The 25,158-nt window shown below is 55.9% G+C and overlaps 7 protein-coding genes across 7 annotated transcripts; 2 read left to right on the top strand and 5 right to left on the bottom strand.

Moving 5' to 3' along the window:
- Positions 1-42: 42 nt before the first annotated feature.
- BO86DRAFT_406925 (sucrase/ferredoxin-like domain-containing protein) lies at positions 43-1,308 on the bottom strand (the record flags this gene model as incomplete). Its single annotated transcript, XM_025674222.1, has 2 exons — positions 887-1,308; positions 43-789 (listed from the first exon to the last, which is right to left on the bottom strand). The coding sequence occupies exons 1-2, from the start codon at positions 1,256-1,258 to the stop codon at positions 43-45; spliced, it is 1,119 nt and encodes a 372-aa protein (XP_025531669.1). The 5' UTR covers positions 1,259-1,308.
- A 345-nt stretch (positions 1,309-1,653) lies between these two features.
- On the bottom strand, positions 1,654-4,987 carry BO86DRAFT_416014 (putative aminotransferase, classes I and II; the record flags this gene model as incomplete). Its single annotated transcript, XM_025674946.1, has 6 exons — positions 1,654-2,930; position 3,148; positions 3,192-3,778; positions 3,848-4,133; positions 4,216-4,691; positions 4,906-4,987. 6 exons carry the CDS (start codon positions 4,985-4,987, stop codon positions 1,654-1,656), a joined length of 2,709 nt encoding a protein of 902 aa, XP_025531668.1.
- A 1,874-nt stretch (positions 4,988-6,861) lies between these two features.
- Positions 6,862-10,443, bottom strand: BO86DRAFT_166043 (Rho family guanine nucleotide exchange factor CDC24). The gene is made up of 5 exons (XM_025666464.1): positions 10,307-10,443; positions 8,999-10,202; positions 8,684-8,932; positions 8,384-8,570; positions 6,862-8,261 (listed from the first exon to the last, which is right to left on the bottom strand). The coding sequence occupies exons 2-5, from the start codon at positions 9,971-9,973 to the stop codon at positions 6,919-6,921; spliced, it is 2,754 nt and encodes a 917-aa protein (XP_025531667.1). The 5' UTR covers positions 9,974-10,202; positions 10,307-10,443; the 3' UTR covers positions 6,862-6,918.
- A 1,809-nt stretch (positions 10,444-12,252) lies between these two features.
- On the top strand, positions 12,253-15,503 carry BO86DRAFT_331185 (F-box and WD domain protein). The gene is made up of 2 exons (XM_025668738.1): positions 12,253-12,861; positions 12,976-15,503. Exons 1-2 carry the CDS (start codon positions 12,615-12,617, stop codon positions 15,426-15,428), a joined length of 2,700 nt encoding a protein of 899 aa, XP_025531666.1. The 5' UTR covers positions 12,253-12,614; the 3' UTR covers positions 15,429-15,503.
- An 884-nt stretch (positions 15,504-16,387) lies between these two features.
- Positions 16,388-18,201, bottom strand: BO86DRAFT_437008 (uncharacterized protein; the record flags this gene model as incomplete). The annotated part of the gene is made up of 1 exon (XM_025676041.1): positions 16,388-18,201. Exon 1 carries the CDS (start codon positions 18,077-18,079, stop codon positions 16,388-16,390), a length of 1,692 nt encoding a protein of 563 aa, XP_025531665.1. The 5' UTR covers positions 18,080-18,201.
- A 321-nt stretch (positions 18,202-18,522) lies between these two features.
- Positions 18,523-21,619, bottom strand: BO86DRAFT_376093 (involucrin repeat protein; the record flags this gene model as incomplete). The annotated part of the gene is made up of 3 exons (XM_025670516.1): positions 18,523-18,633; positions 18,694-21,384; positions 21,458-21,619. The coding sequence occupies 3 exons, from the start codon at positions 21,617-21,619 to the stop codon at positions 18,523-18,525; spliced, it is 2,964 nt and encodes a 987-aa protein (XP_025531664.1).
- A 1,527-nt stretch (positions 21,620-23,146) lies between these two features.
- On the top strand, positions 23,147-24,816 carry BO86DRAFT_304401 (putative cell surface receptor/MFS transporter (FLVCR); the record flags this gene model as incomplete). Its single annotated transcript, XM_025667617.1, has 4 exons — positions 23,147-23,275; positions 23,333-23,445; positions 23,517-23,865; positions 23,923-24,816. 4 exons carry the CDS (start codon positions 23,147-23,149, stop codon positions 24,814-24,816), a joined length of 1,485 nt encoding a protein of 494 aa, XP_025531663.1.
- Between the last annotated feature and the right edge of the window lie 342 nt (positions 24,817-25,158).

Below are 25,158 nucleotides of genomic sequence, written 5' to 3'. Positions count from 1 at the left end.
CCCCCCCCCCCTCCCCCCCCAAAGAAAGACAAAAAACCCCTACTACCAACTCGTCTTCCCCGTCCCCCGATCAAACCCGCCCCGCAACTGCTCCGCCGGCTTGACCACCTTCCCCTGCAGCACCGTATACCGGATGATATTCTCGCAGTCCTGCGGCCTGACCCGCGCCAGCCAGATGCCCTGGGCGGCGCCCTCAGCTCCCGCTGCTGCTCCCGCTGCTACTGATGCTCCAGCCTGCGCCGCACCAGTGTCCGCGTCCGCGTCCGCATCAGCAGAAGAAGAAGAAGACGTGATGTCGCCACCGGCCAAATGCCACCCCCACTCGCGCCGCCGATAGATGATCACATTCGCCGCGTACTTGTGGCCGCCGACGTGGTTGATGAAGTAGATACCCACGCCGCCGGGCCGCTCGTCGTCCAGGTCGCGGTACAGATTCAGGTGGCGCAGGTGGCGCTCGAATTCCTTGCGGAGCAGCGGGGCGGACTGGCCGCAGCGGGCGTCGCGGGTGCGGTGCGAGCAGAGGAGGATGATGGCGGAGTGCGGGCAGGGGCGGGCGCGGAGGGGGGTGAGTTCGGAGATATCGGAGGGGGTGGGCTGCGAGGCAAGCGGGGTGGTGGTGGTCGGGCCGCGGCTGACGAAATGCTCAATCAGATCCGGCGCCAGGGCGGGCGTGACGTGGTCGATGATGGTGAAGCTGGGCAGGAGGAGGACGGTGGTGGGTTGCTGGCCGGGTTCGTGGTAGTGGTATTCGTCCGGGACGGGCATGTTGGAGGCGGAGAGTTTGAGTTTCTATGCCCCGATCAAATTAGCGATGCCGTGGGCTCTTGAGGGTCGCGTGCCGGGACAGCGCAATTGGATTTTGGTTTGAAGAAAAGGATATACGCACCCCATTGCTCGGAACAAGCCCCCCCTTCTCGATCGCCTCCATCACGCTCCCGGGCTCGTCCGCCACGTCGCGCACCCAGTCCGTCTTGCCCGTCGCGACCAGCACGTGCGTCGCCCACTCGCTGATGTTCCCGTACATGTTGTCCTCCTGGTCCACGTCGAACTTGGCCGGGTACTTCACCGTGCACGAGGCGCAGTCGTGCAGGCAGTCCTCGCCGTCCACGGCCGGGTCGACCTTGGGGAATAGCGTCTCAGCGGGCTTGAGTTCTTCTTCGGCGGCATTCTCGTCGCCGGTGGCTTTGGGGCTGTCGGCCGGGGTGGCCGAGCGACTCGGCGTGAAGAAGGCGGCGCCCCGTTGGATGAATGACTGCATGGTTTCGGGTTTGTTGGTGGGAAGGGCAGGGAAGGAGTTTTGGTTTGCTGCGCGGGACAGAAATTCTAACAGCTATCAAGGAGGGGGAACGTCAGATCTTATCAATCACTCTGCCAAGCCACAAACATGGATGATGGAATAATTGACTAAGATTCGCTTGCCGATGCTCCGATTGGTGGACATCACGTGGCTTGGGCCCGATAAGCCGAAGCTGCTCGGAAGATGTGGGGGAGCCCATCCATGACCCGACTGCAAGACGGAACAAGGCCAATCAGGGAGTGACGAAACTAATGAATTGCTTTGCTCCTCGGATATAATTATCAAATCTAAACTAGCTTCTCCCTCCCCCCCCCCACTCGCAGGGGCTCGGAACTCGGAATTAACACTACAGGCGTTCAACGCTGCCCCTCGAGCCCCCCAAGATTAAAGGCATACGGCAGATCCGACGGTCCCCGGGCTTCCACCAAATGAATGACGCTGCCACCCGAGCTGTTGGACGGCAGTCGCCGAAGCGAGCGCATCGACGGCGTCCGCGGCGGCTCCATGGTCCGACCGCGCGTATTCGGCCGTCGCGACCAGACAGGCGACCAGCGCCCGTGCTGTCTGGCGGACCGGGCATCCCAGGACGAGGCATTCGAAGGCCGCAGGCTGTTACTGCGCCCGCGGGACAACATCCCCTCACTGTCCTGAAATGAGTCGATGGTCTCCGTTTCGCCTTCCTCGTCCGAGGGCCCGATGATGGACTCGCTCTCCGTCTGACTGCTGGCCCCGTCCTCCGCCTGCAGCTCGGCCAGCACCCGCGGATTCAGCCCCGTCATGCCCCGGAGCAGCTCCGCAAAGACGCGCATCAGCTCCCGAAACTCGTTCTCGTGGAGATCCCGCGACGAGAAGCGCGCCCGTTCGTAGCGCGCGATGAACGCCGCGCCCACCTCCGGCGGTTGGATGACATCCAGCGACGCCAGGTGCTGCAGGTACTCGCGGAGGCCTATGGCGACCGGTCGCCGCAGGACGTCCACCACCCGGGTATCAGGGAACGACTCGTCGGCGTCGGAGAACGGGGCGCGAAGGGACTGATGCACCCCGGCGAAGATCGGGTCCGGGGGAGCGAGGGAGACGGCTTTCGCTTCGATCAGGTGAGGCAGTTCCTGGATCACGGTCCGGTACGGGAGGTCCGGCAGATCCGCGCAGGAAGGAGACGACCAGCCAGGGTGTTCGATGGGACCCCAGGGAGGGTGGTCGCGGTCGATCAGCAGCGACTCGTAGTTGGCGAAATCATCCCCGTCGGCGGCCAGGTCCCGCGGTCGGGCTTGGTAGGCGATGATCGCGCTGTGGGCTAAGCCCTCTTTCACCAGTCGTCGCACGCTCTTGCCCACATCTTCCTTCTCCACGGGGATCCAGGCCTTGGGGATTCCGGACAGAACGGTCCGGTTGGTATATAGACGGGTCGCATATATGAGGATGGCGAGAATGAATGTGACGACGTAGCCGCCCGTGATGATAAAGATGTTCGTGAGGCGGCGGGTGATGTAGCACTGGTAGATGGCGTCGGCGGGGGTCAGGATGATCAGAGAAAAGAGGATCACCGAAAGGAAGATAAAGAATGTCAAGTTAAGGAGGCGCTGGAGGTTGAGGGCCATAATCGCGCACACATCATATCGCGCATCGTCAGCCCCTGCGCCGCTCGAGTTACAGGCACGAGCTGGATGGAGGGTGTCAGGGATGCGGATTCCGGAAGGGGGCTCGACCGGGTAAAGGAGGTCAGTATCACGTGATTCGAGGGTGGACCACAAACATCACTACTTTCCAGGTCATGGGCACACGGCGGCATTAACAATGTGTATATATTCATCTACGTCCCATGCAATCTATTGCTCTACAAATCACATAACGCTGAACGGTCCAAATCTATGCAAGCCCCTCAATCATCCTCCACCGCGACCTCGTCCTCCGGCTTGGGCTCGAACTGAGCGCGAGCGCGGCGGATGACCCGCTCGATACCATCCAGACCCATCTTCAGGACATCCATCTTGGGGCCGTAGCTCAGACGAACGAAGTGGTGGCAAGGACTGTCGAAGAGATCACGTCTCTTGGCGGGGTTCAGGTCGAAGAAGATACCGGGAACCACAATGACCTTCTCGGTCAACAGGGCATTGAAGAAGTTCAATCCGTCGGAAATGTTAGCCTCCTTGGGAAGAGGAGGCTCCAGGGAGGTGAGATCAAGCCAGATGTAGAAGGTGGCCTGCGGGACATCCTTCACGCGGAAGCCGATCTCGTGCAGGCGCTGAAGAACGAAGTCTCTCTTCTCGCGGAAGTGGCTTTGCAACGCCTTCATCTCGGCTCGCACCAGCTCGGGCTCAAGCATGGGAATGGCGGCCTCCTGGAAGGGCACGTTGGCACCACCATCCAGGTAGGAACCGGCAGAGCCCAGAGCATCCACAAACTCCTTGGGACCAACAACCCAGGCGATACGCCATCCCGGAAGACGGAAACGCTTGGTGAGACCATCAATCAGCAGCACATCTGTTATAGTTAGCATCGAAAGAGACAAAGTGAGCATGTTCAAAGCTCAGGAAGGGTCAGCTAGCGAACCATCTTGGTTAACGTCCACCACGTGTTCAGCACCGCTGATCGTGGTTCCGTCACAGTCGGTGGTATAGTTGTAACCACCGTAGAACTCATCGAGGATCAGTGTTGCGCGATCTCTGCAGATGTCTTGGATGCGAGCGAGCTCCTCGTTGTCAACGAAGTGACCAGTGGGGTTACGGGGGTTGGAGGTCAAGAGAACGGAGGTACCACGGGCGATCTCCTCGGCGATCTTATCGGGGTGGATGTGGTAGTGGTCATCCTGGGCAAGAGGAATGGGAATAGGCGCGATCTAAATAGCACATGTGTCAGAATCTAGGAACGCCATTGGCGGATCGCTGTTGACAGGCCGGAACCCCTGGTCGAACACTTACGTTCTTGAACAAGGTCAACATCTCCGAGTAGGCGGAGTAATCGGGAATGGGGAAAGACAGGTAAGAGTTGCCCAGAATGGCAGCGATACGGATCAAACCAGCACGACCACCGGGGACAATGCAGACGTTCTCCCAGGTGTACTGGCTCTCCTTGCCCTGACGGTAGTGTTCGTTGTACAACCGGGCGACGGCGGCGCGCAGAGGCTTGATACCGGCGGTCGGGCCGTATTCGCGGGCGGCGGAGGTGATGGGGATGCTCGTAGGACGGGGGAAACTGCCTTCGATCTCATCGTCGGCCTCGGGGGCACCCTGGCCCAGGTTCGCCCAGGCAGAGGGATCCTCTGCGTAACCGTGCTCGGTGGCACGTTCTGTGCACCAGACGACACCCGTGGAGGCACGCGAGGCATCGAGACCGGCATGGGGACGGTGACCCTCATGGGCGCTGCGGAATTGCCGGTGGGTTTCCGATCGGAGTTCTGCAAGGGCGAGATCTGTCAGATGGCATGCACGTAACCAAATAGCTTAGAGGCCCTTGTTCCTCAGAAGAATAGCCTTTGTCGTCGACACTGCCCCGCTAACACCGATGTGTCAATTCCTCCCCTCTTGTTCCAACTTCGCCCCTCCGTAGACTCCACCATTCCGAGGCGCAGAGTGAAGGGGGAAACAACAATCAAAAACAATCTGACGTACCGTTCTCGGACAATTCCTTGCCCAGAGAAAACCGACGGTTTCCCGGGCGCAAGATGCTGACGCGACGGCCGGAGAAAGACATGATGGACTGCTTGGCAGGAGAGGGGTTTAGCGTTATCGACTATCTGTACGCACTAAAGGTACGGTACAGGGGTCGAGGAACGAAAGTGTAAGCAGAAACAGAATCAAAGCACCAGTCTTCTTGGTTGCTTTGAAGTCCTAGATAATGTTAGAGATGATAGAGAAGAGAAGGTAAAGAAGAGGAATGAGACGAACAAGAGGTGGAGGAGAGGGAACGATAATATAATATGAGGCAACAATAGAAACGATTTGTAAATGGAAATGCAGGAGATGCTGAGAAGAAAAAATAGAAAATAGAAAATATGAGTAGAAAAAGGCGGCCTGAGTTATTTGGGTCGACGAGGCAGAGACGGACTCGAGGGAGGGAAAGGCCTCCAACTGGAACTGGAACTGGAACTGGAGTTGGGGATCCAACTTTCTAACTACAACCAGGCACTGCACCGCATCTCCAACTATTATTCTCACTCATCGTCCCCCTCACCCCCACCAACCATCAGCATCATGAAAGCCATAAGCAGCGACTAATTTAGTGACTAGTCCACCGCCATAAACTAACCAACTAACTTACCCAGCAAGTTGGTCTAGTCAGCGTCCTCCACATCATCCTTTCCGACGTCGGATGCCGTCATACTATTGGCAGCCCGACTCCTCGAGACGGTCAATCACTCACTCCCTCAGTCGATCATCTCTCAACCCCCCCCCCTGAATCGATACAGATGCTCAAATAATCCCGCAAGGTCGGGGTCTCGCTCAGGAGGTCGTGCGCACCTGTTTGATTTCGAAACAAGATAAATGCCTCACTTGTCACTATGCATAGTAGCATCCACGAACACGATAAATAATCACATCCTCCTTTCTGTCGAACCCTGCCGTCCAGACCGCATCGATTCCCGCCCCGATCGACGAGTGGATGACTGAGTGGACAGAGAGTGGAATGAAAAGTGGAACACTCGGATGGGACCCGGATTCCCGGTTCTTGTCTTGTGCAACCCTCAGCCCTGGAAGAGAGCGACAGACCCAACCGTATATTAATTTCAAACAAACAACCAAAGGGAGAAGAGCTCAAGAGAGAGAGAGAGGGGTGTGGCTTTTGGACAAGTCTCATTGCATCCTGTGGTTTGCCCCTCTTCTCTGATGGACCTTGCCCCTCCCTGCCCAAGCCTCACTCCAACAGCCGCAAAGTCACACAAAGTGACGGGCTCTACGCTAAATTTAAATCCAGTTATTCAAGCAAAAGCAGAAGGGAGGAAACAAGTCTATTTCATTACGATTGAGGCACTCCGGCCGTATTTCCCAACCGTCGTATCTAACCCGCTGTCAGACACGACCCAACGCAACCAATGTAGCCGGCAGACAAAACACAACAGGCAAGCTTCAAATGAAAATGCAGGAACACTGTACAACTCATCTTTTCAACCCGCAAGCCAGTATGCGTGAAAAGAAATAGCAGTATACATACATCATGCAGTCATGTAGATCAGATCAAACACAGTCATCAACATTGCCGCAGAAAAGACATTCCCAGTAAATCGATATGATATGACCCAGCACAATTCCTAAGACACGACTCCATGCAATGGAACAAGCAGAACAGCAACCTAACCAAGATTTCTTGAAAGGCGCATGGCATGCAAGAATCAGAGACTTCCCAGAGCCTCAAGGCCAATCCAGTGAACGACGAGGGTCGGAGGGCAACCAGGAGACAGCACCGGCGAATGGTTTGGTTATCGGTGTCTCTTCTCTTTCCAACTCATACAATATAGGTGGTATTGGCAGTAATCGAGAAACACAAGACGAACAGAGGCGAGAGGGGGAATAAATGGAAGAACAAAGCAAGAAAGACAAAGAGCGGTGAAGGAGAAGCTGGTCATGCCAAAGCATCCGACATTGCTGCGGCTCTGTTTCGACTCTGGCGTTTCGACTCTGGCACACCTAGGTCTCGACTGCCTGGCAGTACAGTTGAATCTCCCCAACTTGGCCCCGGGCGAGCATATCACGCTGCTGCTCCCGCCATTCCAAGAAAGCCAACTGAACCGCTTCGTCGCTGTCAATGGTCACAAAGTCTCCGTCTTCGTCCCGGTATCGGAGTCGGACTGACTTGCTCGTTATCGACTTGGTAGTAAAGCGAGCCAGTTTGGCGTCTACTCGGTCGATCAGGGACCGGAACATGATGTTGCTTGCAATGACCAACGTAACGTAGTTATCATCAAAGTTGACCTTCACCTTGAGCTGCGTGGGCATGAGTGGCTCCTCGTCGGGCTCATAGCTCAAGGGGGAGGTTGGCTGATCGGTAGCTGCCGTGTTGGGCCGGTGATCGCCATATTGAGGCTCATTGAAGTGGGTGGGAGAGACATGTTGCGAGTTGGAAAGGTGGTTGGCGTTCCGAATGGGAAGTTGAGTATTGGAGGTAGGGGAGTTGTTCTGGCTTCGGTTGACTGGCGCCTTCATGCTGGCCATATGAGCGGGGATAGGTGGGACAGGAACAGACTCCATCGACTGCATATACCGACGGAGCTCGGCGTTGTGGATATCGGGACTACTAGCGGACCGCATCCGCTGTGCCATGCCATTAGCTGCCTGAGCGGAACCTCCCGACATGGGAGGTAGCGAGGGACGCTGAGCGCTTCGTCCATTCGACGCGCCATTGAAATAGGGGTTGGAGTTGGGGCCATCCCTGGACGTAGCTCGAGACAAGGCAGGAGCCGTGTAGCGAGGGTGGTCTTCGCTCCAATTGTTGGTAGGTGTGGCCTGTCGGCTGCTAAAGTAGCCGGTAGACTGCGAACTGGACCTGGTCGATGGGGTTTCGGCAACCGGGGAGAAATAAGAGTTGGCGTTCCTCTCAGCTGGTGACATACTGCCACCGGGGAACTGCGTATGTACCGACAGACTGGGATCAGGCACAGGAAAGCGGGGCGGACGACCAACCGGACCAGAGCTGCCACTGCCGCCTGTTGCTGAACGAGTCCGGAGACTCGTGCTTGAGGCGTTCCGACTCATGGGAAACTCGGAGAAGAAAGCAGCTTCCTTGGTTGCAGCCTGCTCTTCGTCATACTCCTGCTGGTAGGGATTGGGCATGTTGGCCATGGACTTCATGTACGTGAATTCAGTCTCGGATGTGCTGGTATTGCGGGCGCTGCGCTGTTCGGCTTGGATTGCTCGCTGTGCTTCGATGTCCCGGCTCCATTTGCGCATGACATCCTCGTTTTGATAGCGAATGATAAAGTTATCGACGACACCTGGATCGCCCTTCCAGAAGATCTGGATTCGATATGATCCTGTGGCGAAGAGAAGTCAGAAACATGGCACATGGCTATATGATTGCAGTCTGGACGTCCTTGGGCGTATGACCAGAGGTGTAACAAAGACAGATGGGATGTTTAGAAAGATAGAACCATACCTGGCTTCGGCATACACAGGACATCCGTCACATTTGCCATATAGATGCGGCCTTTGAGCTGAAGGCGTGGTTTGCCCTTGCCAGTCGTGGCAGGCTTGTCCTTCCCGACCATCAACTTGGTCTTCTGCTTGTTAGGGTTGATATCCTTGCAGCATAGTAGAATCCGCTCAAAGAGGTATATATGATACTAGATAGTGCGAGGGAGATTCCCAAGTCAGCCTGTGGCTCTCAAGGCTTTAAAGCGACTGAATCCCGCTGCATTCTTCTAGTAGGACCGAGGCGATTCGAGTGTATACTGACCTCTCTTTCGGAATCCTTTCCGTTGTCACCTTTGATGACGGAGAACGTGCCGAATCGCAACAGATCTCCAAAGGCCTCTATTTTCAGTGCCTTCCAATCGTCAACGCGGTCATCCAGATCCTTAACCGCTGTCTGCAGATGTTCCTTGTCAATGGCATCGTTGGCCGAGTCCAGAACCGACTGGATGGCATCGATTGCCCGCTGAATATCGTTCTGGAGATCGGGGTTCTCCATCTGCTTGCCGAGCTCCTGTGCGACGGTTAGCGGTATGAAAGAGGACAAGGTTCATCTGTAGTCCACTTTAAGGATCCATACCTTGAGCATTAAAGGGTACTTGGTCAGGCGCTGGAAAGGTTTGACGAAAAAGCCGTTCAGCGTTGCGGGTTGCGCCACCATTTGTTGCAAGTCCAGAGATCGCGGGGCCACGCGGATCTTATCCCATTCTCTCAGACAGACCTCATCACATCTCAGCTGGTTCGCTATAAAGGGCTCGTATTGCTTGAATGCTTCTTCATGCTGTGTAAATAATTCGCCCCAGTTCTGTCTCTCTTCGGGCAAAGCGTAATGCTGCTCGATCCGAATCAAAAATCGCTGTGCAAAATCGAGGAGGTTATTCAGGTTCAGGAAGATTTGATGGCTATGATCTCCTGTTAGGGCTCCCGTTTCTTCCAACTCCTTCTTCAAGGCTTGGAGATTTTGCAAGTGGTGGACATAGTCGCGCTCCGTTTCCAGCAACTCCTTGAGGATGTGTTCTCGCTTTGTCAGCTTCACGGCGCCTTTCACCGGAGCGCGTGCTGCTTCGTCCGACGGTCGCTTCAATTGTCCCTGCATCTCCAGGATGTCCAGAACGCGATTCACCATCTTGATCACTTTGAGAAAGCCGGTGGTATTTTCCCCATACAAGTCGGTGATTAGAAAGCAATCCTGCTGGGGAAACGCTAGTTCCTGCAGCGAGGCTTGCAGGAACTTGAAGGTGGCGGCCTTGGGTCGTTTGGCCTCGGGCACCTTGGCGGGATCAATCTCCAGATTCTCATCTGGGCCCGAGGCGTTGTAGATGGCCAGGAGGGGGTATCCATTCCGCAAACAATTCCACAGCGAGGCCACGGGATCGGTGTTGCCTTGCACGAGATCCGCCTCCTCCATCTCTTGCAAATGAGGTTCGAAGTTGGGCACCTCTGCTAAACGCTTCTTGAGATTGACGCAGCTCTGGTATATGGATTCCCCGCCGCGGCGGTTGATGATGTTGTCCTCGGCGATAGGACCGCCATTTGAGATGACGGTCTCGGCCATCGTGTACTGAGGCCGATTGGGACCGGGTTGGGGGGGTGGTTGAGGGGGGAGTCGAATCTGCGCAGCAGACTAAGGGCAGGCGGGCGTGGACGGGAGCGACAGGCGTGGTTGCACAGGGAACAGCAAGAGGAGCATGGATCAATGAAGGCGAGCCGGTGGACCGATGCGGGATGAATGGGAACAAGCGAGCAACTAGGGAAACTTAGAGTGGAGATAGTGGTACGGTTCACTATCCCTAAGTGAGTCAGTCAGTTTATCCGCAAGCTGGTCTTCCGTGTCTCGACTCTGCCTCGCCGGAGACTCGTCAGGAGCCGATCGGGGATAGATAAGTACCTTTTGGAAGAGGGTAAAAGAAAGTCGCGCGGGGAGGCGACCACGACAGGATGAAATCTCTCCTTGTAGTCTTTTAATAGTTTGGGGTTTCTTTCTTTAGCGCGGCGAAGGGTGCCAGGTTAAATCTCCGGCCCTTGCTGAAGACAGCGCCCCTCCTTTTTCTTTTTCTTTTTCTTTTTTCTTCCGTCTTCTTGATCGAGTAAAATGCGGATTAGTAAAGATCGAAAGCCAAGAAGGTAAGCCAAAGGGAGAAATGATATTGTTGGATGAACAATTCAAAAAGAGAGAGGGTGGGTGTGGGGTTTGCCGCTGCAGCCAGGCAAGCGCAAGTTGACTTTTGGAGGGGAGAGGGAGGAGTGGGAGGAAAGGGAGGGAGGGAGGGAGACAAGAGTTGTGCTGCTGATTGTGGTTACAATTGGGGGGGAACTTGGAAGCCGAGAAAGAGAGAGGGGAGAAGAGACGGAGAAGGGAAAGGCGGAATGGATCAGTCAGTCGGTTTGCCCCTCAACCAAGCGAGCTGAAGTTGGGGTCGAGTAGTAGTAGTGGTGGTGGTGGTGGTGGTGGTGGTGGTGGTGGTGGTATCAGTGTTACAGCCGCGGCGGGAGGCAAAGAAACACAAATCCAATGCACGAGGTCAATGACAAATTCAATGGAAAGAAAGGAAGGGAAAGAAACAGAAGAGCAACAAGCTAGAGAGGGAAAGGGAGAGAGGGTTAGAGATGAGAAAGAGAAAGAAGGGGGAAGAGGGTGGAAAATAATCCCGCGGCGGAAGAATGAAAAAAGGAGGGAGACTGAGAGGTTTAGGTGTAGAGGAGAGAGAGAGGAAGAGAGGCAAAAGGAGAGAGGCGAAGACATGGATCCATGATGGATTGTAGTGGTCAAGTGAGCGGAAGAAGGGGAGAATTCCAGGCCAGTCAATTTACCTGCAGTGGCAGTAGGGACAGTACCTGCGCGCGTCAGCTTCCCCCCGAAGCAGGAGATCAAGTCGATCGATCGATAGCTGTAGGTTGTAGAAGAAAGGGGGGAGGAAGAGACCGGGAGAATAAAGAGGTGTGAGAGATTGATAGAAGATTGACAGAGAGAGAGAGAAAGAGAGGGAGGGAGGAGGGGGCAAAATACTTGAAGGAGGGAGGATAGAAAGAAAGAAAGACAGAAAGATGAAATGTAGAAGGAAGTAAATGTTGTTATGTGTCGATGATGGATGATGGATGATGGATGATCTCCGCAGGGAATCATCCGCCTGCATTTCCTACGCGCCTCTATTCTAGGTATAGACTAGAGGATCTTCTGATCGTTCCAACCAGGCGGATTGGAAAGCATGAAGCCAAAGGATGGATTGCTGCATGAAGAAACCCTTCTCTCATACACCAACAGTTTGGGATTGAACAAGGGTATCGGTAATGTATCATCTTCACATACTCGAGCATGGCTCGACGCTGACCGACTCTCAGGGAGATACCACCCCAGACATACCAAATATCAGACCTGACAGTTGTGAATGGCATTCTGTCTTACTAACGGATTACAATCGTTCTTTGATTTGAATCTTTGATTTGAATCATGCTTCAATCTCACATCCCGTGTTCCTTACAGGGCTATTTGTTTTGCATCCCGTCCGCTCTCCTTACTGGATCCAAAGGGGCAACGGTCAACCCCAGTAAGATGAAACAGGTACGCCTACAGTGTTCATTGTAGTAATGTAGTAATATAGTAATGTAGTAATGTAGTAATGTAGTTATACTGTCGTTATACTCAAATTGAAGGAACCTTGAAGGATGTACTTCAAAGCCAGCCAATGTGCAGTAAACGCGGGGTGGATCTTCGGCAACCCGCACCGTAACCCAATCGAGTCAATCTGACGTGACGAGGTCACTTTCCACTGCACTTTCCAGTTACTGCCTGACTCTCTCTCTCTCTCTCTCTCTCTCTCGCTCGCTCTCTCTCTCTCTCTCTTCCTCTCCTCTCTTCCTTTACTACTACACTAATTACATACATCATCATCATCCTCGAATCTATCCACTACACCCCTTCTCTTCTCCCCGAACTACTTCCGGACTCAGGGGTGTCTCTTTTCCCACCTTCACTCTCTCTTCTTGGCCGCCCTTCTCTCTCTTCCCGGCCCCCCTCCATCCCTTTCCATGTGGTGTTTGCAATACCCGATTTAGCTCCTTTCGCGACAACCGGCTGGTGTCCAGCCCATCGATTTACTTGAAACAAAGTCAGATGCAGAATTTTCTTTCGCTGCTGCAACGGAAACGGGACAATCAGACACTGCGAGGAATCCCTGCAAGGTAGGTAGTGTGTCCTCATGGCTCGCAAGTCCTCGGGGTCCGCTTCTAGCCCTCGTCTTCCTCCGCTCCAACCTGCCGTCAACCACACCTCCGACTTCGCCGCCGCCGACACCCCCTCGCTGTCGACGCCCTTCAAGCTCGACGAGGGTTACTCCGATGAGACGAAAACTCGAGTCGAGAAGAAGGACCTGGCGATTCCCGCCTCGGATGAGTGGATGACGCTCCAAGAGTGGGTTCTCACGCACAGCGAGACCGAAAGAGCTGGTAAGTTTAGCAACGGACTCTTCCCGGTTCCCCGACCCACAGGATGTCTTACCACCGTACTGGGGCCGTGGCGATCACCTTCCCATACTAATCAGCCATAACATCATAATGCAGAGCTGGCCTTTAACCTTCTTCGCACCATGCGCGCATCCACCGTGGCCTCCGTGATCGAGCGCCTGGCGCCGCGCCTGCACATGGATCCGGTGCTGAAACTCCCGCCCGAGATCACCTCCGAGATCTTCTCCTACCTCGACCCACAGACACTGCTGATGGCTTCCCTGGCCTCCCGTGCCTGGCGCAATCGCATCTCGGACTCGCGCCTGTGGAAAGACCTCTACATCAACGAAGGCTGGAAGGTGGATATGGACGCTGTCCGCACGTTTGAGCAGGAACACTCGGGACTTTCATCCCCACAGTTACGGAAATCCCGCTCGAGACATACCGACCCGGATAGTGGTGAGCCGAAGCAGAAGAAGCGGGTACCTCCCAGCTGGCTGAATTCACGGACAACCGGATCGCTCGGTCGGAAAACGAGGCCGGAAAACGGGCAAAGGCTTGCGGCGCAGGAGGCAGATAATGAAGGCGACCTCCCAATGGGGGATGCATCCACCGAAAGGAGTACATTGTTCTCTCCGGAAGAGCAAATGACAAGTCCGAGCAGACGGCGCGAATCTCACTCCGGATCGACTCCGCTCAAACTCAGTGGGAATGGATTGTCAACAGCTACGCGCCGTCCGAATTCATCGCTTCTGATTCGGATGCCCAACGGCGCGGCCAAAGTCAACTGGCTCCACCTCTACAGGCTACGAAGAAAGCTGGAAGAGAACTGGGCCAAAGGCCGTTTCACAAACTTCCAACTGCCACATCCGGCACACATGGAAGAAGCCCATCAGGAGTGCGTCTACGCGATCCAGTTCACCGGCAAATGGTTGGTCAGTGGCAGTCGGGACAAAACCCTAAGAGTCTGGGACCTAGACACGAAGCGCCTGTGGCACCCGCCGCTGCTGGGCCATACAAAGTCGGTACTCTGCCTACAGTTCGACCCTCGTCCCTCAGAGGATATCATCATCTCGGGCAGCAGCGATAAAAGCGTCATCATCTGGCGATTCTCCACTGGTGAGAAGCTCCATGAGATCGCAGCCGCCCATGATGACTCGGTCTTGAATCTTCGCTTCGACGAGCGGTATATTGTAACCTGCTCCAAGGATACGCTCATCAAGGTCTGGAGCCGACACCAGCTCTCCCCAGCCGACAAGGACTACCCTAGCATGTTCTTCGGCACCGGCGTAACCTATCCGTCCTACATAATCGATACGGCGGAGATGCCCTCCCCGGTGCTGGAAGCCGAACTTGCCAACGGCCACATGAAGAGCCTCGCCCCTTTCTCCCTCCTGATGACCATAGACGGACACACCGCCGCCGTGAATGCCATCCAGCTCAACGAGGACGAGATCGTCTCCGCCTCGGGAGATCGACTGATCAAGGTCTGGAACCTCCGCAACGGCGCCTGCAAGAAGACCGTCATCGGCCACGAAAAGGGCATCGCCTGCGTGCAGGTCGACAACCGCCGGATCATCAGCGGGAGCAACGATGACACCGTCCGGATCTTCGACCACGCCTCCGGCGCCGAAGTCGCCTGCCTGCACGGCCACGGCAATCTCGTCCGGACCGTCCAAGCCGGCTTCGGCGACCCGCCCGGCGCGGAGGAGACTCTCCGCCTCGAAGCCCTCGCCGTCGACAACGCATTCCGCAACGCGCAGCGCTCGGGGGCCAGCGTCGACCTCGGGCCCCGCGCCCTCCGCCGCGCCGGCTACACGCAGAACACCACCGGCTCCCGCGACCCCCGGGACATCAAGGCCCTGGGTGCCAAAATCCCCCCCGGCGGCGGCGGCAGCCGGTGGGCGCGCATCGTCTCCGGCTCCTACGACGAGTCCATCATCATCTGGAAGAAATGCAAGGAAGGCCGCTGGGTGGTCGGCCAGCGCCTGCGCCAGGAGGACGCAGCCACCAGCGCCGCCTACGTGGTGTCTGACCCGGCCGCCCGCGCGGCTACCACTCGATCGAACGCTTTCGCCCAGCAGCAACAACACCTCCCAAACCCTGGCGTAGCAGCAACACAGAACCAACAAACCCCCACTCCCACCACAGCCTCGGCCTCAGCACCCCAAGCAGCGGGAGGAGCCCTCCAAACCCTACAAGCCCTAACAGCCCGCCTCGCCGGCCAAGCCCAGCAGCAACCGCACCCGCAATCGCAAACAGGCCCAACCCCAACCCCACCCGCCGCCAGCCAGGCCCAGTCCCAGCCCCCCATGAACATGAACGGCATCATCAACCCAGCCCTCCACCAACCTCCCCATCCGTTAGCACCACCACCACAACAACCCCACCCCCGCCCGCGCCACCACCCGCGCGACGCAAGCGCCGTCCCCACCTCGCGCGTCTTCAAGCTCCAATTCGACGCCCACAAGATCATCTGCTCGAGTCAGGACCCGCGCATCGTCGGCTGGGACTTTGTCGGCGACGACGAGGAGCTGCGCGAGGCGTGCCGGTTCTTCATGTGTCTATGATTCCGCCTTCTTGTAATGGGGTGGATAGTCGATATGGCTCTGTCCGTGTGTGCGGGTCTGGTTGGTGCATGGGGCATGGGGCATGGGGCATGGGGCATGGGGCATGGGATGGGTTGGAAGGAACACCGTACCTTTCGTGGTGCTTTCCCAGACACAAAGAAAGTCCGCCGCTGTCTTTGCATTACACATCGTACACTTGGGTTTGGATCCGGGTTTGGGTCTGGGCCTGGGCCTGGGTCTAGATCTAGCTAGGTCAGGTCTGGTCTGGTCTAGCTCCGACTCGGCAAGTACAGTACAGTACATCTAGTACTTACCATCCCATCTTCCTGCGCCAAAGCTTCTATCCTCCTCATTCAACTCTCCCCTTCTCGCTATCGCATCAAATCGGGGTGTTTCAGACCGAGAACGGTCGGAGGCGCGGGGGGTTTCTCTTTTTTGATTGTTGACATGTATCCCACTCATAGCGTGGTCACTTATGTCCTTTGTTTCCCTTTTTTTTTTTTTTTTTTTTTTTCGTGTTGAATCATCCATCGTCTATTCAAAGCATTCGCGGGGCATTATTGGAGCGATGGAGTTGGAGTTGGAGTTCTGATCTGATCTGGGGCTCATTTATTCTATGACGTTAACCTCGATTATTTGGTTTGCATTACACATATTTTTTTATTTCTTCCCTCTTAGTCTTGTGATTTTTTCTATGGTTCTTTCCTGACAACATGACATGAGGTTAATGATAGCGGTTGGTATTGCACCTTTTTAGGGATATGTACGTTTTCTCACATACTGCACACACTGCATCACATTAAAACTAGCCTGGACAGCCATTTGAACTACACCACGGAGCAAACTTCCACTAGCAAGGTGGACATAACATGCAGCCACCTCTGCGGATATCTGCACTTATCCCTGAAAAAGCAACTGCTATTGAGCATCCCCCCCCCGTAGCATCTGATCGAGGGATATCAATCCAGAATCCGGCCGATGGTGCCGACATTCCGCAAGGCATATTCGTGAACGGACGTCCATGCTTCCAAGAACCATTGTATTGTACGCGTTGGTGGGCTTGGAGCTTCGGCTGCCTCGTCCTCTCGATTCGGCTCTACAGCAATTTCATTCGAAGTATGGCTCCGAGCAGTCTCATATGTCTCACGCGAAGATGTATTGGAGTAGACGGCAGAGTCTGGATCATGTTCGGCGCCCAAGCAACAGGAGAGACAGGAGTTACCTATTGATAGCAGCTTCAGCCACGAGCCAGACGGATTGTAGGCTAGAGCGCAGTGATCTGGTTGGGCGGACGTTGTGGGTGACTCCGTAGGGATAAGCGAGCATGCAACCGGCTCTTGTGGCGCTATCTCGCACGTCGGATCATCCATAGTGCTCGTATGCTGTCTCGACGGCGCAGGCTTGAACAACTGAGATGCGCATGTATAGAACGATTCCACTCTGCTCGTTGTGTAGCCGGTATTGGCCGAACCGGGCCTCTGCAGGTTGTCATGGGCAGGCAGGCGAGACACTGAAGAGAAGCGACCGCGGGCCGAGTGATGACTCGCAACGGGGCCTACATATGCCGGGGTCATGCGCCAGGGAACTTCTCGCTGGGGACTATTGCTCTGCTCTCTCTTAGGTCTCCTGTCTTGAGTGGGGGTGCTGAGGTCGTGGGTATTCTCCTCCAGCGCAGGCGAAAGCGCCCTCTGATGGAAAGTATGATCTTCCATTCGCCTGACCACACCAACACCATGCCCGCTCTGTCGGTAAGGAAAACGTCCCTGCACCGCCGTGCCATCCTCCGCTCGTGCCACAATCGGTACTTGCCGTTGCGGCTGCGGAGGAGTGGAAGAGGCGAAGCTGAATATCCTTCGGATCTTGTCGCCATATGACGCCGTTCTCGTGCGCCCAGAGGCATCACCACCACCACCATAGAACCCACTCGACGAGCCACTCGCTGCCTGCGGATTCTGATAATCACCCCCTGTGGCCGAGCGAACCTGGAACTGAGAAGAATAGTTCACCGCTTCGGGGGTGCCGAACGTCGGGAGGCCAGGCGGAGTGAGTGACCTTATGGGCGGTGGAAACGCAGGATATACAGGATTGGCGGGACAGTCCTGCTCAAGCCAGTAGGGTAACTTGGAAGCCTCGTCCGTATCATTGAGGCTGGTGGTGGGTTTGTGAAGGTGCAGGACGTCGAAGAGGTTCGGTTTCAGTGACTCGTCCTGGGGCGCTGCGACTACGGCTCGGCCTTCGTTGACGGACACAACGCGACTGTTGTTGGCAGTGTAAGGATGCCGGCCCGGGAACGAAGTTTCCTTTTTCCTGAGACATCGAGGTTGTCGGCATGGTGGTTGTTGTTGCGGTTGGCGTGAACGCCCCGTGTCCTGCGTCGTAGGAGGAGGGAAGGTCGCTGTGTGGGCTACTAGCCTGCTATCTAGATCTCGGTGTATGTGCCTAGCTGAGCCCGGTCGTTGCGAAACCTCATCCGAGCTGGAGTAAGCCCTGATGGCGTCGAAAATGTAACTCTCCTCACTAGGAATAGAGTCTGCGAATTCCAGGTGGGAGTACCGCGCCATGCTAACAGCAGCTGCTCGTCCGGAAGAGAAGGCCTCGTCGTTGCCAGGCAAACCACTCTGAGGTCCCTGCCCTTGATCCTGGAGAACCATGCTGCGCAGAAAGTAAGGGAGGCATTCGTCTGATTAGGTCTAAGAAAAAGAAAGGGAGCATGACGACGAGAGGTTGATCGAAGCTGGAAGAGATTCAAACTGATCTAGGCTATTGCGCCTTCCATCTTATAAGAGGAAGGCGCGACAGGAGCAGAAGGAATAGTTAGAGGAAAGGTCGACAATCAGTCAACTCATGATGCTGATGTATGCAAGGCTCGCTGATAGACTCTAATCTATGTACACAGACAAATCAAGTACCGAGAAATGGCCGGAAGTTAGTACAGTACATCAAGAGCGGGTTGGATATACAGGCAGAGATTAAGAGGGGGGCCTAAATTATGTACGGGGAAAGAAATATGAACAACAAGCCCGATGAACCCGCTGGAAGCGATCCATCGGACATGATGCAAAGAGAACTAGAGCATAGAAAAGGATCGTGATCATCAAGCTGTGACGACAGGCTGGCCCAAGGGCGGCTTGCCAGTCAAGTTCGCAATATCCTTGTTCAGATTTCGGATTTGAGCCTCCAGCCGACGGCGTTCGTCGTGTTCCGCCTATGTGTGATATCGTCAGCTAGAAATCACATTAAAAAAGAGGGTTTTCCATTGACATACCTTGCGTATCTTCAGGTTCTCGGACCGCGTGTCTCGCATCATCTTCTTAAACTCATTCTTGAGCACCATGGTAGAAGTGGTCTCATGGCCATCGCGTCCGCTGCCCATCCAGTTGATTCGTTCCTCATTGAGCTGCGTCTCCAGTTGTTCACAACGGTCGCGCAGGGTATCGATGACTCCCTCGAACTGCTCGCGTTCTTTTTCGAACTCGATGCTGGCCTTGGTCATTACTTCGTAATCGTCCACTGTATCTCGGAGCTCTCTCTCCAGCAAGTCCACCCGGTGCTGGAGATCACCACCAGGCTTGCCCGCCTTGAGGGCTGCAAGCTCTTCGGCCAGCTCCAGGTTGCGCGTGTTCAGCTCATCAAACTCCCTCTGGATGGCAGGATTCGCGGCGATGTCGGCCGCTCGCTGGGCTCGCGACCCATATGCACCGTCCAGCTCCGCCTTGGCCATCGTCAGCTCGGTCTGGGCACGGACGACTTCACCCTCCATCTCTCTCAGTTCAGCCTGCAGACGTGACGAGTTGTTCTCTGCTTCAGCGCGCGCCACGGTCACTTCCGTGACGCGAGCCTCCAGAGCTTCGACGTCGGCGCGGAGCTGACTTAGAACGGTCTCTAGCCGTGCAACCTCGTTCTCGGCGTCGATGCGGGCATCTGTGGCCTCTTTCAGCTGAGCTTCCACACTGACGCGGAATTGAGCCAGGGATTCTTCCAGCCGAGCAACCTCACTCTCGGCTTGCGCTCGGGCGTCGAGAGCCTCTTTGACTTGAGCATCTGCCTCATTGCGGGTCTGCTGGAGCGTAGTTCGTAACTCCAAGATCTGTTGCTCGGCGTGCTGACGGGCTTCCGTGGCCTCCGCTTGATTGTTTGCCGTACTCTGGAGTTCGTCAATGATCTCTTGAAGACGCGTGATTTCGCCATCGGTCTTTGAGCGCAAGGCAGTCAGCTCCTCCGTGTGAGCGTCGGCTTGTGATTGGAGCTGTTCCAGATGAGCTTCTGTAAGCGCTCTGCTCTTGGAATCGGCTTCCTCCCCGTGTTGGTCGAGCACTGCTTGTAACCGAGTGGCTTCACTCTGATGCTGCTCAAGCGCCGCCTGCAACTGGGTAGCCTCACTCTGATGTTGTTCAAGGGCCGCCTGCAACCGTGTCGTTTCACTCTCCGCCGCGGAACGTGCAGTGGTGAGCTCTTCAAGGCGAGCATCATGGTGTGATTGGATTTCTCCGATGTGGGCTTCCAGACGAGCGACCTCACTCTCGGCGTGCGCGCGTGCCTCATGAGCCTGAGCCTGAGCATCCTGTTCCCTCTTGAGATCTTCCAGGACCTTTTCCAAGCGTTCAACCTCAGCTTCGGCGCGCGCACGAGCTTCCTGCTCCGTGGTCAGAGCCTTCGAGGTATCCTCCATGACGTGCTTTTCTTGATGGTCTGCCAGCTCTTTTTGCAGGGTCGCTACTTGGTTCATCGCGTCTTCCAGATCATCTCTCGTCCGTTGGCCCTCGTTCTCGGAGAATTCGAGGTCTTTCCGGACATGCGCCAGTTGTTGCATCAGGTCCGCGATGTGTGCGTCTCTTTCGGCGTCGGACTTGGAGTTCAATTCGCGCTGCTGTTGGATTTGAGTGGTCAAGATGCTCTTCTGCTCGAAGAGCTTCTCGAGTCGGTCTTCCAGCCCATTGAGACCGGCATGGAGGTAAGAGAAATGCTCCGTCTGGTCTGCGCTGGAAGAGTCGGGCGGCGGAGGAAGAGTCTGGGCGCCCGGCATGCCCGATTGCTGGACAATCTGATGGAGTCGCGCGTTGAGCTCGCCGAGCTGCTGCCCGGACTCATCATCCAGAGACCGTGTCTGAGACTGGCTGCCTGCGGGGTGCGCACTAAGACTTTCCAGGGCATTCTCAATATAAGCTACGTACGCTTCCATCGCTGCAGTTGGAGTAGCCCCAGGGGGTGGCTGCGGGACTGGCTCGAGCTCTCCAGCAGAATTAGACTGTAGGATCAAGTCATACACCCTCCCACTCAGATACTCCAACCGTTTCTCCGTATCCTGAACAGCCTCCAACCCAAGTCCATGCAGCCCCTGTCCGGTGTGCTCTTCCAGATGACCCGACGGTTTGTAGAAGCTCCGATCATCAAACCCATCGATACTATCTCGGGTGTGATGGCTAGACAGACTCTCCGGGGTGTGGGGCACATTATTCTTGAGATTCTTCTTCAAGCCCTTGTGCGTCATCTGCAGGATCCCAGCCGTGTGCTCCAGCAGCCGGCTATTGACCTGCTGCAGCCGGCGCTCCAGGTCCCAGATCTCCTGCGAAAGCTCTTCGCACTTGCGGGTGCTCAGCGCCAGCTCTTCGTCCGTCTTGTCCATGGTGGTCTCATTGTGTCCGAGCAGGCTTCGTTGGGACCGCGGAGAGGAGGCTTCGGGGTCCTCCCGGCCGTTGAAGGAGGGACTCTTGGGCGTGTACAGCCGGCTCAGCGACATGGCGGCGTCGCGCAATTTCGTCTCCAGGGCCAGTTTGCGTTTCGCGGCGTTCAGGCGACTGTTGACGAACTTCTGCTCCTTTTTCAGTCCTTCCACTTCCTCCAACGACAGGATCTCGTAGTGGGTGCTGTCGCTCATGGCGGTCTCCGTGAGCAGGTACATGGCGACGGGGTCATGGGTGTGGAGGACGGCGGAGTTCCGGGGTAGGTTCGTGTTCAGCTGCAGGGCAGGGACACAATGGAGAATAAGTATGCGATTAGGTTCAGTCTTAGAAGTTAGGGGTCTCACGAACCGGATTGAATTGGGACTTGCCCAGTGGCTGCTGGGGTCCGGACGCATCGCGGTAGCCGTTCATCAGCAATCCGGTTGGGGGCGGTTGCGAAGCGCCGTAGGAGGCTGAGTGCCTGGGGTCGCCGTACGAGGACAGGCTGGACCTGACATCAAGGCCGTTCATGGTGATGATGTAGTGCGAATGTCGAAGAATGTTGGGGAGAGGGACTTGAGGAGCAGGTCGGGGTGTTTAAATTGGAGACTCGCGGATCAACAGGCAAGGCCCATCCTCTGCAGTGGCAGCCGTGGGCACCGTTCCCCCAAAGCAGAGAAGGGAGGGAGGGGTTCGTTTAGAGACTGAAAGAATGAAGGGAAAATAGATAATAGGTATTATCAAGGTAAGGGAGAGACCAACGCTCAATACAACCGAATTAATTGGTACAAGGAAGGGAGATGGAGGGGGAAAGAGGGAGAGGAGGGAGAGAGGGGGAGAGAGAGAGAGAGAGAAAGGGACGGAGTCAAAAGAAGAATACTAAGAGATCAGCACCAGCCGACCGGAGCATATCAGGTACAAGAAAAGAACTAAACGGATCACCACTCAGTGGGACTGCATCTCAGTTATTTAAACTACCTGCACTGTGATCAGTCAGGAAGGTGCAGAAAGGTGCAGAGATGGATGGCTCCGATGCGATCGCTCTTCTTCACGCCATCCCGCCATCCATCCATCCATCCTCCTCGACAGCTCTCATTCCTTTATCCCCCTTGGGAATCCTTCACATCGCACTTTTATTCAGCTGCAAGCAAGCTGAGACCCCAGCCGCTGTCATGGCAGGAGTTTGACAGGCGGAAACCCAGCCAGCCAAAGTGGAATGAATGTCCATGAAGAACTCCTCTTGACATAGATTTCTATTATTAAACCGCCCCGGAATTTCCCCTGAAACAACGGATTCGTCGGTTGTGCTCCACTGCCGCCATCCTTAATTCTCAACCACACGAACCACATGAACCACATGGTGATCGTGAAGATAGACCGACCGGAGGGAGAATGACGCAGCGGCTGGCCGATGATCTTGTCCCCAAGTCACTCACTCACTCAGCCTTTTCGGGAATTTCGGGGGAAATCTCGCGCGCAAGATTGTGTGATAAGTTACATATCACACTCGATGCACATACTCGAGTATGTTCTACACTCTTGGCAGTATGCTCTGGTCCGAGTCCCGAACCCATCCCCTGCTCAATATGTTCAACTCAATCCATTCTTTGTCCAACTTACTTCTTATAGAACAGACTCAACCCAACCAACTGAGGCTACCAGCAACCACCCTCATCATAAGCATCCATGATAGCCATACCCAGAAACTACGTACGCTCTCAAATTTGGGATGAGAAGAAGATGTAACATCCAATCTCCAGATGTAACCACAACCAGCCTGACTTTCGGCTCAATTGAAACAGCCCAAACCACCAAAAGCCGGTTGATCTGCTTCCTTCATCGGTCTGGATTTGCGCCCGCAAAGGACGCGCAAATCACAAGCAGCCGAGCATGCGATTTTTAATATAAAATAACCGCGTGGAATCACCAACCACTGCGTCAACGAGCGAGCCTATCAGCCATTTATCTTCGCTGGGTTTTCCCCCCTCCCCCGGATTCTCCCTTCCCCTCATTTGGCCTCTCCTCATTCCAGTCGGTTCTTGTGTGCACAACGAGATCATGGCCACGAGGAATGTTGAATCTGGGAGGGATGCGCTCCCCCCCTCGGGACCGGTCTACAAGGTCTACAAGCGACGATTCTGGGGTTTGATCCAGCTGGTACTGTTGAACATTGTCGTCAGTTGGGATGTAAGTTGCAAGTGCGTAAATGTAAAGTGAAACCACGCTCTAAACATCACGCCACAGTGGTTGACCTTCTCCTCGATATCGACCACCGCTGCCGAGCACTTCAAGGTCTCCGAGAGCGCCATCAACTGGATGAGCACCGGCTATCTCTTTGCCTTTTGCGCCGCCAGCCCGTGAGTTCGCTTCTCATCGTTCATCATCGTCATCAAACAGCACGCACCTAACTCAGGACTCCCCCATCCAGCGTCGTCATCTTCACCCTCAACAAAGGCGGCCCCAAGCCCGCGATCATCATCACCTCCTCTCTGCTGCTGGCCGGCAATTGGATCCGATATGCCGGCACGCGAGCTCGCGGCGGGATGTTTGGGGTGGCCATGTTCGGCCAGATCCTGATCGGCCTGGCGCAGCCATTCTGTCTCAGTGCACCGACACGGTACAGCGACCTCTGGTTCTCCGATCGAGGACGCACGAGCGCGACGGCCGTGGCGACGCTCGCCAACCCCCTCGGCGCAGCTCTGGGTCAACTCATCGACTCGTTCTGGGCCACCGAGCCGGACGACGTCCCCAACATGGTGCTGTACATCTCGATCATCGTGAGCCTCACCCTCTATCCAACCTCCTCGTGACCAACACTCACCCCCAAACAACAGGCAACAATCGCCTCACTCCCGTCCTTCATCCTCCCCTCTGCACCACCGACCCCGCCCAGCGCCTCGTCCGCCAGCCACCAGAACACCAACAACACAAGCGAGCCAACCCCACTCCTCCCAACCGTCACGCAGCTCCTGCGCACCCTCGAATTCTACCTCATCCTGATCCCCTTCTCCATCTACGTAGGCTTCTTCAACAGCGTCTCCTCGCTCCTGAACCAGATCCTCAGCCCCTACGGGGCCAGCGAGACCGAAGCCGGGATCGCGGGGGGCATCCTCATCGTCGTGGGCCTGCTGGTCTCGGCGCTCATCTCCCCGATCACCGACCGGTACAAGCACTACCTGGCCACGATCCGCATCCTGGTCCCCATCGTCGCGGCCTCGTACATCGGGCTCATCTTCGCCCCGGCCAGCAGCGCAGGCATTGGCCCCACGTACGCCGTGTGCGCCCTGCTGGGCGCCTCCTCGTTCGGCCTGCTGCCCGTCGTGCTCGAGTTCCTCGTCGAGATCACCTACCCGTTCTCCCCGGAGGTCGGGAGCACCCTCTGCTGGACGGGCGGGCAGCTGCTGGGCGCCGTGTTCATCCTCGTGCAGGACGCCCTCAAGGCCGGGAAGCACGCCACTCCGCCGGAGAACATGCGGAACGCGCTCATCTTCTCCGCCGTCGTGGCGGCCGTGGCGGCCCCGCTGCCGCTGTGCATCGGGTTGTTTGGCCGGGACGTGCGCCGCAGGCGGCTGGATGTGGATCGCGGGGTGGATCTGGGGGAGGTCGTCGGGGACGATGATGAGACCATTGACAACGACGCGGACGCGAGCCGTCGCGGGGATACAGCCGGCAGTGCGGGCGAGAAAGGAAAGTCCCGATTCAAGTGGTCGGTCTCCTCGAGACAGTGATTTTGCGGAGGAAGCGGCTGTAGTAGGGGTTGTGTGCGTGCGTATGTGTGTGTGTGCCTGGCTCGCATGGCTGGCACAGAGCCCTCCATGACCGAATCTGAAGCCTGGAGTTTGCAGATGGGCCACGAAGAGGAGGACCACGACCCATGATGAATATATGATCGATACCCGACTTTGCATGCGATCCCTGGGATCTGGATGTTCCCGTCAGTGTTTAGTGCTATTTTAGTCTGCGAGCCTGCAATGATATGCTGTACATTTCAATGCCCCAGGATTAATAACCTACCTTCCATAAGATACACCAGTAGAGGCACCCTGAAAATAATGCCCTAGCAGCGCTAA

The sequence above is a fragment of the Aspergillus japonicus genome, assembly GCF_003184785.1.
Source record: "Aspergillus japonicus CBS 114.51 unplaced genomic scaffold BO86scaffold_5, whole genome shotgun sequence".
In the NCBI taxonomy this organism is placed as follows: domain Eukaryota; kingdom Fungi; phylum Ascomycota; class Eurotiomycetes; order Eurotiales; family Aspergillaceae; genus Aspergillus; species Aspergillus japonicus.
The sequence above is the reverse complement of the archived record's forward strand: the minus strand, read 5'-3'. Positions and strand labels throughout refer to the sequence as shown.